Consider the following 16,309-nt stretch of genomic DNA (forward strand, 5'->3'; position numbering starts at 1 on the left):
GCTGCAGGAGTTTCCAAAAGAGGAAGAAACACAAAACTACTGAAAAATGTATTCAAAATGCACACAGTAAGAAAACTGCCTGTGAACACTGAGCCCATCCTGTCCTCCCCAAACACCTCCAGCTCAGGGCTCTTCCATTGCTACTCCACCAAACAGCACCACAGGTACTTCACCCTCAACAAATGGGTGTGAGAGATGGTGTTCAGTTTAGGTGCCAGCACTTCGATCCAGCCATAAATGCACATCTGCTGACAGCTGCACAAAGATAACACCCAGTAAGGCAGGGGAAGCCCCTTCTCCAAGGCTTCTGGACACTCCCCAGCATGTACTGAAGGAGCTTCACTGCCCATACATATCACCACTAATACTAGAAATAGTTACGTTTTATTTCAGTTCCCATCTTCCTCTCCCAGCCCCTCCTTGCAGAAACCAAGCACAAGGTCAACCCATGTGGGCACCTGGGGAAATGTCAAGTGTCAGGCACAAAGGCTTGGAGCCGAGAGGCTGGCTGGTTCACAGAGAGTTGAAAGCAGTTTCAGTTATCACCCAACAGGCTGCACAGTGGCCAGAAATGGGAAAAGAGAAGCCCTGAGAGTGCTTGCAATCCAAGGGGCGTGGATAAGGCAGACAAATCCTTTTTGAATGCTCCCACTCTGTCGCTCCTGCAGATGAGCCTGTAACAACTAGCAACAAACAGCAAACGTGCCATCTATGTGGCCAGCAATTCTCTCCCTGTTGTGCTTAGCTACAAGGCAAAACAGTGAACAAGGTTGCTAAACAGACTTGGCTGGGCATTTAACTACTTAACTCTGTTCTATTTACAAGGTCTTCAGCAGCTCAGCACTCCCTTAATCCATAAGGCACAAAGCAAACAAGAGAATGTGCAGCTTAGTCCCTCTGGATGGTGATCTCTGTAGTGCTCCTGGGAGGTCTGCAAGGCAGAGGTCTCATCTCACAGGAGCATGTGGCAGACTCCGCTGCCAGCCTCAGAACTGCTGGACAATCAGCTTCCGCTTCACATCCCGGCTGAATCTGTTCATCTTGAACACTTCGCTGTCATAGAAGGCAGAGAGGTTGTGGATGTTGATCTGCCGAGCCTGGGAGGAGGAGGAGGGAGGGGAGAGGTAAGAAGCATGTGGTTTTCCACAGCAGAGGCTGCATAAAATTTGACAGTCAGCAATCTCTGCCCTGCTCAGCAGGAACCAGAACTGCAGTAGCAGGGGAGACTGCAGGTCAGGAGGAAAGGAGCATTGGCAGAGCTGAGCTGAGCAAAGAGAGGATGCTGGCTCAGCATCTGCCTGCTCTCGGCTTGTCCTCTTACTTCCACAAGAGCTAGAACATAACTACTATCCAAAAGTCCCTAATACCTCACCCAGTGGGAGACAGTTTTGCAGGAGACATCTGACTGGGGATGGACACATTGGCAGCACCAAGCTGGTGGCTCTCAAAGTAGTTACTCTGCACATTTGATGTAAGGAACAGAAAAGCAGCAACCCGGGAACCAAATGCTGCTTTAGTGCCAAGCAAGGTCAATACATTGCACAGAAAGGCAGAGCCAGGAGCGCAGACCCTGGACCAGGATGAGGATGCACTAAGAAGGAGGGTGAGCCTCAGGAGGGATTGGGAAAGCTCATATAAGCAAAGATTTTTCTGCTCTTTGCTTCTTCATAAACAGGTGCCAGGGAACTTGTGTCCTCATTCATTTGCAAAGCACCAGCCATACTGCAGGATTTACCACTCCAACACCAAAGCTTTATAGGGGTGCATGAGTACTGAGGGGGAGAATATGGCACTCCCAGAGAAGAGAGGAGCAGAGACAGATGTGACAGTCCTGATTCTGGGTTAAATTGATTAACACCATTTTTTTCTGGTACTGTAACTCGGGAAGTTAGAAGACTGAGAATACCTCTGGTTCTGAGGCTGCAGACAGAGAGCAGGAACCAAACCCAGAGAAGACTTGTTACAATAAGCCCATACCTTATCAACCAGGTCCTTCTCTGGGACTTCTATGGTGTCTTGCTGGGCCCCATAGCGGTTTCTCTGGTACATCACCTGCTCTGCAACCAGCTGCTTCAGGATGAACAGCAGCAGCTCATTGTTGTCTCGCTTGAATGAAAGGTAGCGGGAGAATGTCTGGGAGGATGAGATGAGCCAAGAGGGTCAGGAACCAAGTGATGCACTGCCGTCTCCCGTGCCCAACACCAACCAACCCCCTCCTCCCACAGAGCCTAAGGGGAACCAAATGACAGCACTGTCACCTGCACCCTTAGTGTCTCTTAAGGGACTTTGGCCATGCCAAGCTGCCACCTGCAGATGCAGTTAAAACACAGCCCTGTGACAGCCACAACACTCCTTTGCTGGCTGCTCTTCCACCCATTAAAAATTTCTGGAGGGGGTCTCATCACCAGCCCTGGAGCCTCTCGGTGGCTGGTAGTGCACTGCTGTGGAGGTGTGCTGCCCAGCTGGGAAGCCACCATGGGAGTGCTGGCCCTGGAGAAGGTGTAGAGCAGCTTCACTTAACCCAGACCGTCCTGTGCCTCCCCAGCAGACGCTCACACTTGGCTGGCTGTTTGCAGCCAAAGAGAGAGGCCACGAGGCGTCCAGACTGAGGGCAGACACTTGGAGTGGATAAATGCCAGGCTGTGGCCAGCCAAGAGCTGTTGGGAGCCAACCCCTGCCACTCAGAGAAAAGGGCAGACTGTGCATTAAACCACACTGAGTGCTGCCCTGTTGTTAACTGTCCCCTGAGGAGCTCTAGAAAAAACATGAAGAAACTAACTGCCTGCTCAGGCTCGATCACCTGGCAGCAGCAGCAGCAGTGGGAGTCCTGTGCCAAAAGAGCAGGAAGGCATCAGAAGAGAGACGCAGCAGTGCTTTCGATACAGAGGCTCAGGGCACACTTCCTTCTCAGCCCCCCAAAAAACATCGCCCCACCATAGCCTAATGAAGGGCAGTCATGTAGCACTGCCTTCAGACTCACAGTACACCGTTCACACGGGCTCAGAGCCTGACTCTGTAGGACAGACCCCTGCACAGCTGGAAGAGTCTTGTCCTGCAGCCAGGGCAGTGCAAGGAGGTTGCAGTCGAACCCAGAGGGTCTGGGGTGCAGCTACAACCCTCGGCTCAGCTGGTGCCCACCTTGCGCATGCTCCGCATGACACTGAACTTCTGCGTGTCGATGAAGCTCTCCAGCATCACCCGGATGGCCATGTTGACGTCATCTTCCACCACATAGTCCCGCAGGTGCATGCGGGCATGAGCCTCAGCCATCCGGATCATGGACTCAATGTGACGCACTGTGATGGGGATGCTGCCGGTTGCCTAAGGGGAGCAGAAGAGGCAACTCCTTACTGAAGAATAAAAGAAATGGGGCAAGACAGGTGGCTTCTAGCCCAGGACCTACTTCATACTGTAGGGAGCTGCTCCTGGAGCTTTGAGGACTCTCAGGCTAAGGAGACTCTGCCACCTGCTGGCACGTTCTGCACAGAGCGATACAGGCTCCCCTGCTCAACGTTTTAATTCAGCAGAGTGCGAGGGGATGCTATATGGGGTCCCTCTTGGCCATTTTTTAGTGCCCTTCCAGGAACAGCAATCCCGTTTCCCCCAGCAACTTTTAGGAGGAGTTAAAGAAACAAAAAGCCAACTAAAAAAAGAAAAGATATAGTTTTCCCAAGCTCCAGAAATATCCCTCCGTCCTCAACAAATTCCTCTTCCACAAAGAGCATGAAACAAGCCTGAGAGATCCCACGGACAAAAGAGAAGGGTGTTTCTACATAGAACAGCTCCCTGTAATGTACCAGGAACATATGGGTCTGAGTGAATGCAAACATCTCCTGTGGGCCTGCCAGACTGGGTGACAATAAGAGGACTTTGCCATGGCAGGCACTAGTACATGTGTCCAGTCCATCAGTCCACACATCACCAACAGGCAAGACTCTGCATTTAGATGAAGAATCATCTGTTCAGCAGACACTACAGGATCTGCCTGTCTCTCACAGAACAGCCGCACAGACTTTTGTGACGGGAATGGCAAGTATGTGTCAACATATGCTGGAGCAGTCTCAGGCTGATTTGCAGACTAGATACATACTTCTTCCCCCCTTTCCTCAGTATTCTTACCATAGACTCTTTCCTGAGGTCACTGTACATCCGGGCCACCTTGTCCTGGTCCATCTGGTTGAGTTTGGGGTGGACCTTCTCTTTCGCATAGATGATGTATTTCCTCAGGATCTCCTGGGGAATGGGTTCAACCCCGTATGTGTTGGGAAGAATGACCTCACTGGCGTCCCCATTCACTGCCTCCTTGCTACCTGGGTGGTGCTTGACATGGCTGCCAACAACGAACCGGGCAAGCATTTCATCCTACAAGAGAGCAATGGACTACCAGACACTGAAGACACTCACCAGATAGCAAAACTCAGTGGACAACTCCAGCTGAGCATCCCAACAGCAGCATCACAAGCCCAGCACAAGCTCGGATTCATAGCACAGCCTGTACCTGCACAGGGTCCACTGTGTCTCTCACCACGCACAGGATATCGAATCGAGAGATGATGGGCTCTGTCAGGTCTACATTCTCCGAGAAAGTTAACGATGGGTCGTATCGCCCACCTAGATCATAGAGATAAACCTCAAAGTCAAACACAGGCTGCAGGGCTGAAGCTTTGAAGCAAGCATAGACCTCCTGCACAGAGGGACTTACTTTACTGCTTGCTTGATCTGAAGAAACCAGACAGAGGGAGGGGAAGATGTGCCACAGTTCTCATGACAGCAAGACTCATGCTAGAGGCCTGAGGTGGTCCTGTGGTCTCTCAGCACTTACCTATGGGATTAGCAGCAGCAATAACGGTGCAGCGGGCTTGCAAGGATGTGACAATGCCCGCTTTGGAGATGGAAATGCTTTGCTGCTCCATGGCTTCGTGGATGCTGGTCCTATCTTGATCATTCATCTATGAGAAAGCAACATGACTTAAACTGAATCTACGCCTATACCCATCGCCCAACACACCAAGGCAAATCAGCTCCTAATGCTCTGAAAAAGTAGCAAACTGCACCATGGACCAGTAAGGGCCTAAGCAAACTACAGGAGTCTCAGTCAGCTGGGAGAAGGCACCATGAATTATAGCGTCTCCTCATCGCAGAGGTTATAGCTGGTCCCTCCACAGCTAATCATTCTCATAGAGATGAAGCTAGGCCTCACCTTGTCAAATTCATCGATCAGGCAGACACCTCTGTCAGCCAGCACAAGGGCTCCTGCCTCCAAAGTCCACTCCTTGCTGACCGGGTGCCTCTGGACATAGGCTGTGAGGCCTACAGCAGAAGCACCCTGGCCAGTGGTGAAGATTGCTCTACTAGATGCCTTCTCTATGTATTTAAGAAACTGTGATTTCGCAGTACCAGGGTCTCCGCACAGAAGCACGTTGATGTCACCACGGACTTTGTGTTTGCCACCTACAACAGTAATGGGAGAGACATGTTGGCAGCTGAGTGCATGGCTTGATAGCAACCCTGCCCTGAACACAACAAAGCTGAAGGGAAGTCTAAGAGTAGGCAGGGAAGCTTTACAGGGAAGTTGAAGAAAAAAAGGCCAGCTTTGGAGGCAGTCACATGAGTAAAACAGCATTTCTAATCTTGCTTAACACATTCTTCTAAGAAGGAGATGACAACAAATCAGGAGACCAAAAGGTCAAACCTCTGAAGGGGCATCAAACACAACCTCCTAGAGGAGGAGGGATAAAAACTTGCCCAGGTTTGCAGCAGGAGCTGTTTTCAGTCTTACACCAGAGTTTTCAGCATGATAAAAGCAGCCACTTCCATCACAGATATCCCTCAGTCTGTTACCTTGTCTGTCACCAAGACACAGAGACAACTCGAACCACTACCATTGCAACACCCAGACAAACCCAGGACCATTTGCTTTCAGCTGAGTGAAGCAGCCCTAAGTGACACAAGTGATACCCACCTGGGTTTTTGGGCTCTCCACCAAACAGAGCTAAAGCCAAGCCCCTCTTGATGTCTTCATGCCCATAAATAGATGGGGCAATGCTGGCAAAAATCTGAAAGGAAAACCAGAGGAGTTGTCCAGGGCATACCATTTCCCAGTCTGGGCAGAATTTGGCATGAAAATCAGCAAGGGGCTGTATCTACGGTTACCCTTATAATACTGCTGTCTTTGAAGAATTTTTTATTATCCATGGTGAGGGGGCTGTTTCAAAGTTAACTACCCACCCAGAGTCCCCTAAAGATGCTTCACAAAAATGGTGCTGCTGGGGCATGGCAGATTGTGTAGTCTAGCACTGGAAGCTGCTGTCACTGCCTCCACACTCCTGTTGTACACAAAGCACACCACAGTGGCTGTTATCAGCTGTTGCAAAGCTGGAGACCTTGATTTGAGACTTACTCACTGCACATGATAGTAGTTGGATAGGCTATGCTGCACAGGAATTGTGATATGGTCAAATATTATGAACAACCGGCTTATTTTCTCAAGGGTATTCTGATAATAGCCCGATGCTGGAGACTACTGATGTTAAAACATCCTGGCTCAGTTGAAGCTGCTCCACCCATTTGGAACAACAGGTAATGTAAAAACAGCATGACCAAGGCTACAGAGTGAAGTCCCTGTATTACAGAGCTTAAACCTGACGCAATTGAGGTTGAACATGCACCAATCCAGGAGCTTTGTTCTTTCAAGTATTGGATTCGGGTCGTAGCATGCAGAGAGAAGCAAAGCTAAGATCTCTACCACAGCTTAAGCTAAGTAATAACATCCCCTTAAAGCAACTGGAGATACAAGCATTGGCTCCTGAGAACACTTCCCACACTTTGCTTTCAAGATATGGGGAGACAAAACAATAGTCAGATGTAAGTAGTGTCTGAGTGTTTCTCACTCATCTTCCAGCCCTGTTGTGATGTGGAAGGCTCTGAGAAGGAAGGGAAGAACAGAAAATTTGACCCACAAAAGCACAAGGGAAGTTTCTTATTTCCTTCCTTTTTTCCTTCCTCCTATAACTCACTCTCTAACAGCTCTCTGAGGGCTACAGAAGATTGCAAGACCATTCAGAGAGAACTGGGATTTCTAAAAGTTTCTTTAACCACTGTTTAGCCAGCTGACACCTTTTATCACTTACTGATCCAGATGCCAGGTGATGGCAAGCTATCAACAGGAAAAGGGATGTCTGAGGCTGACCCACCTTCTCCCCAATTTGCTCATCCTTGGACAGACCCACAATCACTTTCACATCTTCATCAGTCAGTTCTCCAATAGCCAGCTTGTTGTCCTTCTTGGCGATGTGGTTGGCCAGGATCACAGTTGCAAACACTGGGAACCCGTTGGCAGTGTTCAAGGAGCCGTCATAGTTGTTGTGGTAGATCCCTGTTAGCTCCTGGGAACCAGGAGATGGTATGTCAGTGCTTCCACAGTATGAACCAGCCCCCTCTCCATTCTAAGACACCAGTCTCAAAAGTAGCTGCCCAAATGCATCTGAAGACATCCCCACAGGTGTTCCAGTGATGTCACTGTCACAGTTTAAAAATGCTCTGTGCTCACCCCATACTTGAGTCCAACAATGTACTCACAATCTCATCCCCTGGCTTGCAGCTGTCAACCAGATCGGCGAGGAGAATGGCATCCTTGGAGCGGGGCAGCCTCCCAGCAGCTACCTTCCCAGGGCTCTCCTGGATTTTGATGCGCTGATAGTTCTGATAGACTGTCTGCAGCAACAAAACAAAAGTTACCCAGCAAGTCTGGCAGGCATCAGCACAGCCAATGCTTTTCAAAGGCACCTCACCAGAGAAGGTCCATTCAAAGATTTACTATACTTTGCTTAGAAAACTATGGGCATGTGAGGTTGGAGATTGTGAGGAGCAATTCCAGGGTGAGATAGACAACAATGGGGATAGGAAAGCACTTTACCATATCTCACCACTGTGTTTCAGCCACCACAGTGTTTGTCCACCCAAATACTGGACAAGTTCCCGGGAGGAGGATGCTCCACTTGTGATGGTTAGAGATACCAAAGCAAAGAATGAAAGTCAGAAGCTCCATATAAGTAATTTTGCTACTGTCCTCTAGTTTCCTTAGCTGGCAGATCAGGAAATACTGACCTAATTGGGGAAGGAGGAGAGCTGGACAGTCTGTGTCTGCATTTCTACAATAAGGATAGGTAACTGTGTACCAGAGATGACTGTGGCAAAAGATTCAGTCCAAACACTTAAAATGAGGCAGTAAATGACTTGACTTTTGGCTGCTAAATTAGGCAGATGAAGGTTAAGAGCTGAAATAGGCAAGATCTATCTTCACAGACCCCTGGATATAGCAGTAGACTCCTCTCCTGGCACCAAGCCTGTTCAAATGGTGGGAGCCAAGGCCAGGCTGGGAGGAACAGGCAGTGCAGCAGCCTGGGCAAGATGGGCAGACAGCCCTGTCTAGGCAAGCACATCTCTTACCTCTTCCATGTTGATTTCAAAGGGGCCAAGAGACTGACACTCTGGACAGGAACCAGCTTTCACCTCCTGGTTCTGGGACTGGAAAAAGGGTCCCAGGATGAAGCTGCACTTGCTGCAGTTGTATTTGACCATGCTGAGCTGAGGCAGGACCCCTGTGCAACTCGTCACTACTCCGCTGGTGCGGATCAGCTGATTCAAGTGCAGCTGCCTGAGGAAAGACAGAGAGATGCTGGATGCCTGCAGGGCACAGAAGGCAGAACACCCTACAGAAATGTTCTTGCTACAAGGCACAACTCCCAAAGGCCTAGTAAAAAACAGTTATCAGCAGGAGTCTTCTTGCAGGGTTTGTGTTTTACCTTTGGGGACATTGGAAGCTCACCCTTAATCAGACTTTTTTCCTGTAATAAGCTCAGTCATCCTGTCGGACTTATCCAGAGCTTTAGCTTGCAGACTAGTTCCTAGTTCTCCTGATCACCCCAAAGCCTGCTGCAAGCCCCACAGCCACTGCTGGTAATTCTGCTGCTTACCTGAGCGACCGCAATTCTTCCACCAGAGGGAGGTGGGAAATACGGACATGGATCTCCTGAGCAATACGATCATATTTGGGGTACATTGCCAACACCACCTCCTTGGCTGCTTCATCAAAGATCTTCAGCATTTCTGCTGGGGCCTCAGGCAGAAAGTAGGCAAGGACATGTTCCTGGGCTGCCAGATCCTCATAGTTCACCACCAGGCTCTCTCTGTTTTCTTAAGAAAAAGATGGGATGAATTGTATTTTCTACCTGCTCACTCCTCAGGGAGTCTTGTGGAAAAGACAGCCAGAACAGACAAGCCTGTATCCTGCACGCTGCAGTTTGCATATGTCTGCACCTTCCTGAAAAACGTTTAGAGGTCAACATTTTGAAAATGGGTGAAAAACTCTTTTTAATTTATTTCTCTGACAAATTCTTCAACAGTACCAAGCTTGTGATTGTTCCTCTCCAGTGCAGCACAGCTACTTCCCAGGCCCGGTGTGCCTGAGACTCAAAAGCCTCAGGCCAACACACAAGTCTCCCACAGACCTCCAGGAAACAGAAGTTAATAGGAGAGACAATTATGCTGAATGGCTGGCAAAAACCTTCCACATCTTATGTTCCTGGAAAGGGACAAGACAAATGCCTTTTATTTCCTAGCTGTATAACACTGACCCTGATCCACTACTCAAGCTTCTGGAGCTTCAGCCTCCATATAAAGAAGAAATACGAAAAACTGTGGTTACAAGAGCTGTTCCTAGATGTGACAATTTCTGCTTTTACAATTTATCAATGACAGCCTTAATGATTGCTTCTTCTGGCAGTGCCTAGTCGGAATTCAAGGCTGCAACACTGACATGGTTTTCAAAGTCACAAGGTCTATTTGTGTCCCCTCGCTGGATAATCCAGTTTCTAGTGTGAGAAAGTAACTAGCACAGACAGCAAGCAATTGTTGTCTCTTTCAGATCACAAGCTTGCAGACCACTGTCTGCTGCCCCACATAGTCTTTTGCTAGCATTTCTACGATATGAATATTAATGAGTACCAGACGCCAGGGGCCTTCTAATTAGTCAGCCAGAATCAAAGAAGATAGTAGACATGTTTCTATTATTCATTTATCTCCATCAGCACCCGAGTTTCTTAAAGTGCTGACTCAATGTCTGGGACAAACAGGGCAGGCAGAAAAAAATCCACCTATGGACTGAATCACCGTAAAGCACCATGACCTACAAAAAGAGGAGAGAACCTCTAATCACCCAGCCCTACCTTTGCACATGTCACTGATCCTTTCCTTGAAGACATTGTGCCCATGGTCATCCACATGGGTCTTCAAGAAGTTCTTGAAGCGGTGGTAGATCTCAAGCCGGGGAGCTGCCATGGAAACCCACTCCCTCACCGAATGCCCTTTCATATCTTCCAGATTCTCAATGCTCTCAATCATGTCTTCATCTCCCTCTTCCATGCCGTCGGCAGCCCGTTCTGCCAGCCGCCTCTTCCGTGAAGGGCGGTCTTCATCTTCATCGTCACTATCTAATGGTTGGGAGGAAAAATTGTTAAAGTGTTTGGGATTCCTGTTCCCACTCTTTGGGTTAGTCATAGTTGGATTGCACCGGCTGTGAAGCAAAGAGGTCAGAGCCTGAAATAAAAACCGAGAACCATCCCAGGCCCAGCCTAAATCCAGTTCTAGCCTGACCCCTACATCTTCCACAACGTAGCTAAAGACTTTATGGGAGTGAATAAGAATATTTGTATGCCACAGCACGCAGTCATGTCCATTAATGCACTGAGGGAGGAAGGCCAAGGAATGGGCTTCCAAGTGCATCAAAGGCCCTCCCATCCAGCCCACAAAAGTCTCTACAGGAACACCAACCAACTCCACAGCATACCCTTGGTAGAATCCCAAACCCTTACAGGCCCAGGATCCTGACTTTGTTTCAGCAGCGAACATGTAACCAGAAGAACACACCAAACGAGATCCTAGAAAGCCCAATTCAAAGGGATCATGCACTGGGGAGTCCACCCAAGCCCACAGCCAGAGATTTCACTCAGACCCCAAATACACTGGAGCTCCAGGGACCTCCCTGCTACTCTTGAGGGTAAGAGTCCGGCTCCCCTCCAAGGGCCGGCTTGCAGCCCATCACACAGGGATCGGCAGCCCACTTGGTACAGCTCATCTGCACCTACCGTAAAGCAGCCCCCTCCTCATGCGGCCCATGCCCTGCTCCAGCTCGCGGTCTCGCTGCCTCATTACTCGCTCTGCGGCTTCCCGCTGGCTGGCTGTCAGCTCCTCCACATCTTCATCATCCAAGGCCAGGCCCTCTGCTTCATAGACATCCAGCTCGGGGATGGGGCGGTAGTCCCTAGCATACACACATAGCATTGAAGCAGGCCAGGCTCCAGAAAGCGTTTCTCCAGCCCTTCTCTGGCTACTGCTGGGAAGGTGTCAGGACAGTTGGTCTGCAGCAAGACTGAACGTGTTGAGCAGGAAGGCACTTCACAGTGGAAGATGCCCTGCAGTACAAAGGGCTCCAGCACCACGGTTATGAATGACAGCATTCAAGCCTTTGTATGGTAAAGTTCACCAGCTTGCCGGCAGGCCTGGCTGAGTAACAGAACATTAAAATTTACGCCTGCAGGAGTAAGGAGCTGGGCTGGATGCACATCCCGCATCCAGGGAGATCCTGGTTTACCCACACCAGATCATGATGGCACTTTGCTCCCAGGTTGCAATTTGCTCAGTTCTTCCAGGACTCAAATGACACTGTGCCCTGACCTTCCTCCACTGCCCAGCAGCTCTTCGCCCCCTCGCCCCAGCTACAAGCACAGCAGAGGGATCCCACCACGGGTGAGAGCCCCCCCTTCACGTCGCTGGCCGCACTGACTTCCCGTTAGCAAAACCCCATCCCCAGACACCCCCCCCCACCAGAAGCTGCCTTCCACCGGTTTCCTTACCTTTCCATCCCTTCCCCGATGAGCTCTTCTCCTTCTTCCTCCTCCTCGGGGAGCCCCTCGGTCCCCAGGAGCCCTTCGGACTCATCCTCGAAGGGGGGCAGGTCCCGGCCGGGGCTGGACGTGAAGGCATCGCCCCGGCGTGAGCTCCGCACGGGGCTGGTGGCCGCCGCCTGCGACTCGGAGGAGTCCTGCAAGGACAGGAGGGAGAGGGTGAAGGCGGGGGGCACCGGGCCGTGGGGGGAGAGGGGAGCGAGTGCACCCAGGAGCCTCTGCCGTGGGGGCGGCGCTCAGAAGGGGGACGCGGATCATCGAGGAGTCCTCTTTCCCGATGGGGCAAAGCTTAAAATAATTAGCTCTCCTTGCAAATGAAAACAGAAATGCACGGGAGATTGGGGGGGAAATCCATCCTCCGAGCCCAGAGCAGACGGAGCGGAGGGGAAGGGCTCCGACCCCCCCCGGGCCCGGCTCTCTTCTCCGGTGCAGGGCACGGGGGAAACTTCCCTCGACATTTCGGGCGTCCCGGGCGAGCGCACCCCACTCACCCCCCACGCCCGCTCCCCATGCAAACCCCTCTGGACCCCTCGCGACCGCAGTGCCAAGACTCCCGCGGCGGGGAGGACCCGGGGTCTGCACCCCGCGGGGGTGACACCCCAACTCGCACCGCACCGCTCCGCTGCCCCGGCCCGGCCCGGCCCGGCCCGGCCGCTCACCGCCATCACCGCCGCGTCTTCCTGCCCAGCCGGATTCCGCGCGAAACCAGACCCACGTGGTCGGCAAAAGCGCGCGAAACCTCATGAATAATGGATAGGCTCGGGGGCGGGCCCCGCCCCGCTTTCTGAATATGGATGAGGCAGCGGGCGAGACCCTGGAGCAGGCGGGGGCACGGCCGAGGGGTGTCAGGCGCCTGGTGGGCAGCAGTGCCAAACTTCGGCAAATTTTCGTAAACAATCGGCTATTTGCCTCTGGGCTCGAGGGGTCCCCTCTCCTGCCGGGAACCCAAGTCACGGAGGAGATCCCTCTGGGAGTTCCTGTGTCCCTGTTCTCATGTCTGCCTCTTCTGCAGCTAAAATCAAGTCTGACTTAACCAGGTTTGCCACTGACCCACGGGACACCCGCTTGAATCACCTTTATTCGGGTTCACACTAAAACTACAAGAGGTGGGAAGGGGGTTCTGGCATTAGGGTTGGTTTTTTTTGGTGTGAGTCTGTATGTGACAACAGCAATGGGGAGCTAATCGGAGCAGTTCTGAAGAATAGACACATCTGTCTCTGTAGTTGCTTGGTGCAGCAAGCAATGCCATTTAGGAGAGGAACTGAAGAAGAGCACCTGTCCCATAGAAACTGGAAGAGGAATTTAGAGAGGCAAAACAAGCAATAGGCTGATGTTTGGCAAGGAGGTGAAACACTTCCATTCAGGCCACAGGCTTTTGCATAATGGCAGGTGGTTTGGATTTTGGAGATCCGTGTTCTCTGAAGGGTGTCTGAGCACTATTGAGTATCAGGCTGTTTCTGCTCTTGGCTGCACTCAAGCGTGGGACAGTAACCTTGAAACAGGTGACAGCAAAAGCAAAAGTGACTAAAGAGGCAGCTGACAATCACAGACCTGAAATGGCTCTTCCAGGAGCCCAGCTGGATGATTCAGCCTGGTATGAATATAGCAAAGCAGGAGCATCATGATATAAATAGGCGAGTGGCTCTGCCTCATCTACGTGACACATGATGGGGAGCCGGCTGGTGTTCGAGTGAAACAGGCACAGGGATCCCTCAAGAGATGCCCCCCACCGTAGCCTTCTATAGACCACATGGCTTAAAGGAAGGCAGCCCAGGACCTGTGTAAGGGGGTGTTGTGTGACAAGGCCTACGTAACACGCTGTGATGAACCAGTCTCACCACAGGGTGCCACTGTCTCTGCAGGCACTGGACAGCTGGATGGACAGACAGCTTTTCTGTCTGTCCTTCCCAGAAGACCATGCACCATGTCCATGTTTTCAGTGCTCTCTTTGGGTGCCAGCTACAAGTGGTCCTGTTGAGCTGAGGTGCTCAGTCTCTTTGAGAAGGGCTGAGGTTGGGCGGCTAAAACCACCCCTAAAGTCAGGTGGCCACCACGCATGGGACAGGGCTTCTTCTGCTGTGCTAGAGATGATGCACTGGAACATGCAAGAGGGCTGAGATGCAGACAGGGCCCAGACTGCCCCCTGGAGTGAACTCCGCTGAGCACCAAACTCCTGAATATCAAAACATGCCACTAGGATTTTGCAGACTGGTGCCTTAACAGCACAGGAGGAGCCCTGTGAAAAGAATGGCAGAGTGGTGCAGATTTATGCCTGATACTAGAAGTCAGTAGGTTGGTAGAGCAGCTCTGAAACAAGACAGGCACATCTCTCTCTGCAGTTGCTCAGCATCTGAACAGCAAAGCAGTTTCAGACGATAAGTAATCCCCTGTCTAGTAGACTGATCTAATAAAAGCTGGAAGAGTACTTTAGAGATAAAATGTCCTAGAAGAGTGGATTTTGGTGATGATATGAAGGTGTAATGCTGTCCTGGAAACCATGACTGCACTTTCCACCTCTGATGCCTGCAAGTCAGGTGAGCTTGCCAAAGGACAGCAGACTGCAGCAGGTACAGCACCAAGTGCCAGCTTTCCTTGGGGCCCTCAAGGTTATACCAAGGCTGCTAAATATCATGTCTTGTCTTGCTTCAGTCTGGCAACACCAAGGCACAGCGAGGACAAAGGGACTGAGCTCTGCCATCTTTATGCACTGGGTGGAAGAGATGACACAGAGAGCAGCGGTTCTCACCTGAAGTGGGAGGACATGTGCAGTTAAGGAGCTAGGGCAGTCTTTGGAGGTGGAAAGAGCAGAGTTACATTTGCACACACCACGTTTGGGCTGAAAGGCATGGCTTGTCAATAGAAAGGAACGATACGTGTGGATTCCCCACCTTCTCTGTTTCACATAAGCAGTGAGGAAGGCAGGATCTGAAGTGTCATGGTCCTTGCAGTGGCACCCAGCAGTCTTCTGCCTGAGACAGCTTTTGGATCTGGTGTCTCCAGTGCTGCGCTCTAGCCTTAGAGTGAATCAGATGGAAAGAGCAGGTGGATTGGAAAGCAAAATCTCTTCTTCTGACACAGTTATGTGGGAGGTAACATGTTCAATTAGTTAGCGCCTGAGGCTACAAGTGAGAAGACATGGATTTTACTCCTGGCTGTTACCAAGGCACTTTTTAGGCAGAAGCACTCCACTTCTCTTTGAACAGAAGTGTCCCTTCTATAACTCAGAGATGTTGGTGCCTGCTGAGCCTTTGAGCCTAGATCCATAAATAGAACATGTCAAAATATTGCAACATACCATTAACCTGAACAACAGCATGAGAAGAGACAAGCTAAGGACCGGCTTCTCCAGATGTCATTCCAAAGGCATGACACCAGCATAAAAACCTGTTTTAACCCAGTGGAAAATCAGAGGAATAGGGCTGAGGCAGGCAACACAGTCTCAGGGTACATCCCCTCCACAAGGCTTGCTGCAGCGAAGCTGGAAAATTAAGCTCGAGGACAATCAAGCAGACTTAAGTTGGAAAAGATCTATGTGTGGGGTGGGCCTGAAACACTCTGTATGTGCTGTTTGCTAGAGCAAACTTGATCAATGTAGGGATCTTCTAAAAAGGTATAGGCTTTGTACAGCAAATTTCAGCTTAGCAAAAGCCTTGTATTCCTATAGAAGCAATTCCTAGGGCCCCAGGTGAACCACAGTTAGAAAACCATGCCAGAATTTATCCTCCAGTCCTTGAAATGACGCAGATAACAAGCATCCCCCTTGAAACTGTTCACAGTCAGACAGCTCTTACTGCTGAGAATAACCTGCTGATATTTAGCCAGCTATTTCCTTTAATTTCCTTTTTAAATCTTGGCTCATTTGTCCCATTTATTTCCCTGTTTACTATACTAAACTTCTCTTTTCTTTGCCTGCTATTTGCACCTTCAAATCCTGCTAATTATTTACCGTGTTTCCCTTTAGCTGCCATTGTCCAAGCTACGCCAGGTTAGTTTGGTCAGCCTTAGACTTTCCTTAAAAGCCAAACTCCCCAGGTTGTTAATCATTCTCCCCTGCAGGGACTTGATTATAGGATTCGGGCCGCGGAAGAAAATCATTAACTCCCCTGCCTTGCAATCAATAATTCCTCTACAGAAGCAGCCTATTTCTCCTTGCCTTGGAGGCGTGCGACAACACGGATGCTGGATCACACAAGCCTCCGCCGTTGGCTGTGACGTTGGGTTGTGCGGGCCGGCCTGGAAGATACGATCGGGCTGTAAAAGACAAGAGCCCGCACGCTACAGGCAGCGTCGAACACCTCCTGCCCGCGGCGAGGACAGGATCCTGCTTGGTCAGGCCCAGGCCCGCT

The 16,309-nt window shown here is 50.6% G+C and overlaps 1 protein-coding gene across 1 annotated transcript; it reads right to left on the bottom strand.

Annotated features, from left to right (window-relative positions):
• Positions 1–12,672, bottom strand: MCM2 (minichromosome maintenance complex component 2). Its single transcript, XM_049826971.1, has 16 exons — positions 12,623–12,672; positions 11,913–12,100; positions 11,145–11,320; positions 10,227–10,490; positions 8,976–9,195; positions 8,449–8,656; positions 7,579–7,713; positions 7,194–7,385; positions 5,963–6,056; positions 5,201–5,451; positions 4,823–4,949; positions 4,499–4,611; positions 4,120–4,362; positions 3,139–3,321; positions 1,978–2,133; positions 1–1,097 (listed from the first exon to the last, which is right to left on the bottom strand). Exons 1-16 carry the CDS (start codon positions 12,626–12,628, stop codon positions 987–989), a joined length of 2,667 nt encoding a protein of 888 aa, XP_049682928.1. The 5' UTR covers positions 12,629–12,672; the 3' UTR covers positions 1–986.
• Between the last annotated feature and the right edge of the window lie 3,637 nt (positions 12,673–16,309).

Source organism: Accipiter gentilis, chromosome 23 (genome assembly GCF_929443795.1).
Source record: "Accipiter gentilis chromosome 23, bAccGen1.1, whole genome shotgun sequence".
Classification (NCBI taxonomy): domain Eukaryota; kingdom Metazoa; phylum Chordata; class Aves; order Accipitriformes; family Accipitridae; genus Astur; species Astur gentilis.

What these genes read in the sequence shown, in the direction of transcription:
- MCM2 (XM_049826971.1), bottom strand. An exon ending in GAAGAATTGCGGTCGCTCAG is followed by an intron (nt 8,657 to 8,975) that starts GTAAGCAGCAGA and finishes GTCTTTCCTCAG; the next exon opens with GCAGCTGCACTTGAATCAGC. An exon ending in ACCTCAGGAAAGAGTCTATG is followed by an intron (nt 3,322 to 4,119) that starts GTAAGAATACTG and finishes TGCTCCCCTTAG; the next exon opens with GCAACCGGCAGCATCCCCAT.